Genomic DNA, 3,588 nt, shown 5'->3' with positions numbered 1-3,588 from the left:
AACACGTAAACTCAGAAGATGTGGACTGTGACTGCACCATATATCTAGTCGGGAGTGGTGCTGACTGAAAACAGATGATTTGGAGCAATTCGCGCGCCATCTATTGGTCATTCTAAGGACTTATTGAACTACCCTCGTAAAATTAAATTATTGCATTTCAGCTTGTTTTTAATGAAATTGTCAAATTAAAAAATTTTCAGTCTGCAATTTTTCAATTTTGAGAGATCCTGATTTAAAATTTTACAACTTGATACTTTCAAGTTTAACTTATTCAATATTAAACACTTTTGGTTAGAAATCATAGAGGCCTAATTCATTTTACTTCCTTTAAAAATATAATTTTCTTTTTTCAAAAACTTAATCTAAAACTGTTTAATTTGGAACGTTTTTAATTCAAAATCGTTCAATGTAAATTTGTTTTAAATTTCGAACGCTTTCAATTTCAAGCTATTAATTATTAATTATTGTGTCAAACAAAGTTTAAATTTTATATTTAAAAATTAGTTTAATAATGGATTTTTAATCCATTTTAATTTTTAATTTTAGGAAAAAATACAGAATAAGGAAAGCGCGCTTCATGCGCGTGCATTTCCGGCTAGTAACTTCCTCTTTTATTTAAAATTTCTATCTTTTAATTTCTTTTTTAAAACAAGTTTTTCACAAAAACTTGATAAGTTTTTTTTACATAATTCATGAAACTTTTTTATGATTGCGTGTGCATAGAAAGGGAGGTTTTTAATTGCCTGTATTTTCAAATATCTATGTGTTTGACTGTTTTCTGTTTAACATACATCGAAAAGTAAAAAAGCAATGATCATGATATTTAGAGACGAATCGTAGCTCCGATTGATATGCAAGTATGATAGGATTTTGAGCTAGATCAACCATTTAGTAGTGGGTCTTTTCTTGACTTTATGATTTCAACAAAAAGATTACCTCGTTGATGAGAAAAGCTTTGTTGATTTAAAGACGACAAGAATATGATACCTGGTGTATTTGTTTGCATTTTTGAGACGCACGAATCGACCTGTTGTTGAGACTTTTATGAACCGCCAGTACTGATTTAAGAATTTTAAAAAGATTCTGTATTTTACGTTTATATGTGAAAAACTTTCACTATAGTACTGTATTCGAAATATTTGTTCGCGTCATCGAAACACATCGATTGATCTATTGACATACTTTCTAAGAACTGTTATGATCTAGCAATACCGATTTATAAATGTAAAAAATACATATACTAAACTCTCGCTTTCAGTCACCCCGTTCCCAGCCTTCCTAGAACTGCTGGCTCCCGCAGCTTTTCAGGGGAATATATATATAATAATAATAATAATAATAATATATATATATTCCAATTGGAAAAGAGTAAGGTGGCCTTCACTGTTTACGTTTCTATCCCCCCGGAATCAGTACAAGGCCATTTGAAGGCAACTCCTGACACTTGACTGAAAGCGAGAGTTTGTTGAATATTGTTTAAGTTCTTTGATATGAGGACAAGTTTTTTAATATTGTGAATACAACAGTAATACACATGATATATTTTTTCTCGTCTTCGAGACGCATCGATTACCTATTGACGAACTTTTGATGACCTTTCTTGATTAATCAATAACGACTAAGAAAGTTTAAAAAAAAGGTTACATTGCTTTTATGAAGAAAATTTTGTTTTCATTTAAAATATGATACTGCCATAAGTCAGAAAGTTGTTCACTGTAACAAAACAGATTGACATAAGCTTGAAAAATATGGAAAGTATCCATACAATTATATAGTACAATTATACACTTCCATTGAATAGGGATCCATATTTAGCACTCCTGGTTTAACAAGTATAACATGAATCGACATAACTTTTTAAAATAGCGCCTAAAATAAGTGCATTATCTGGAGTACATTCCACCCTCACAAAATTTTTGGGGGGCCAAATAAATTTTTAGAATGCAATTTACTTTGTTTTATATACTTTTGTTTTGTAACTCGCGTCGTTTGGCTAAAAATTTTAAGTTTTAATTTTAAAATTTTAATTTTAAGTTTCGATGTTTAAAAGACAAAACGTGAGTTCTATCAGAAAAATATTCAGCACGAATATGTAGGTCTACTTAGAAGAATAAATTAGATTCTTGAACATTTTTTAATGTCGCATAGTTTTCCTAGAAAATAGAATTTATGCTTTTTGTAGAAAGTTCAATCTAATCTGATAATTTTTTTTAAGTTATCGTGCTCACAAACTACTACTAACAGACAGATACCTTCGTAAAAATCCTTCTTCCTCACTCAGGAGGTCTGAAAACGTGGAAATTTGATGGTAACTCGCAAAGTCAATTTTTACATAAAACAAATCTTCACTTCAGGACAAGAATGTAAAAAATGGCTCCGCCTGGGAGCCGAAATGCGTAATTGGTTATCTTATCCGCCGGACTAATACTAGTAGAAATAATTTATTTAACTCTTTTTTCAGACACATGGGTGTTCTGCAGTATTACTCGATCGACGTGGCTGCTTTCTACTTGATTATCTTAATGTTTTTCTTTTTGGGACTAAAGAAAATATACCTAAGAGCAGCAACAAGGCAATCTACGATTATGTCTAAGAAGAAGATGGACTAATTGAACTTTTGCTCTTGTATGATGAACATGAAAGTATTAATATGTGTATTTTATCTATTATTTATTATTGATATATTTTTGTAGATTTTCATGTACGAGTATAGTGATGTATGACTAATATAGATGTCAGTATGTATATTTTTAGTGACTTGAGCCGTAAACCTAATTTTATAGATTTAAAAATAAAAAAATAAGACATTAAATTGACATTAAATTAAACAATCTATACCCTCAGTTTTTTAAATCACGTTAGAATGTCAATTTTGATCGCGTTTGATCATACTTTCACAATTTCCAAACTTCTCACTAAAATAATGAAGTTATCAGTCAGTAATGTTTTCGGAAATATTTGTCTTGATTTATCTAGAAACGAATCCTTATAATTTTTAAAAATAAAACCAATTTGAAAACTTTAAAATTGTTAAGGACATTAGAACTCTAATTTTTTATGAGATGACATTACAGATCATTAAGTACGTGCTTTAAAATAACTGTCAGCGATATTTTAAACAACTTTTCCTGTGGGTGTTCGCTTAAATTTTAAATGAGCACCCAGAGGAAAAGTTGTCTTAAATCAAAATCATCGTCCTCTCGCCTGTTTTGTTTTGAAACGTGTGACAATATTTTTGACATTGAATAGAATTATTGATCTGTCTACGAACTTCTACAGAGTTATTACTTTCACACTGTTATTTTGTTTACGAAAATACGAAAATTCGAAAATTGAATTCGGAAAGAAATGTAAAAATAAACGAGGTTATTTACTTCACATTAATCTTAACATCAAAGGTATAATTTTTTAAAGGAAGTGGATACTCAGCTGGTACATTATTACATAACGTTATTGTACATTATTCCATTTTCATTACATTTTTTATTACATTTTGTTTACACTATCACATCGTTATTGTACATAACATTATTTCTGAGAACAGTCACAGGGCTGCCTTCAAAATTTTCTCTAAGAACAGCCGGAAAG

The 3,588-nt window shown here is 29.8% G+C and overlaps 1 protein-coding gene across 1 annotated transcript in view; it reads left to right on the top strand.

The window, feature by feature from the left end:
• LOC117168226 (UDP-glucuronosyltransferase 2C1-like) overlaps nucleotides 1–3,274 on the top strand; it is a 61,556-nt gene extending 58,282 nt beyond the window's left edge. Inside the window, exon 8 of the mRNA XM_033353711.1 lies at nucleotides 2,462–3,274. Within this exon, the coding sequence (XP_033209602.1) occupies nucleotides 2,462–2,609 (148 nt within the window). The 3' untranslated portion in view covers nucleotides 2,610–3,274. The remainder of the gene's footprint in view (nucleotides 1–2,461) is intronic.
• The last annotated feature ends 314 nt before the right edge of the window (nucleotides 3,275–3,588 follow it).

Source organism: Belonocnema kinseyi, chromosome 2, assembly GCF_010883055.1.
Source record: "Belonocnema kinseyi isolate 2016_QV_RU_SX_M_011 chromosome 2, B_treatae_v1, whole genome shotgun sequence".
NCBI lineage: Eukaryota > Metazoa > Arthropoda > Insecta > Hymenoptera > Cynipidae > Belonocnema > Belonocnema kinseyi.
The sequence above is the reverse complement of the archived record's forward strand: the minus strand, read 5'-3'. Positions and strand labels throughout refer to the sequence as shown.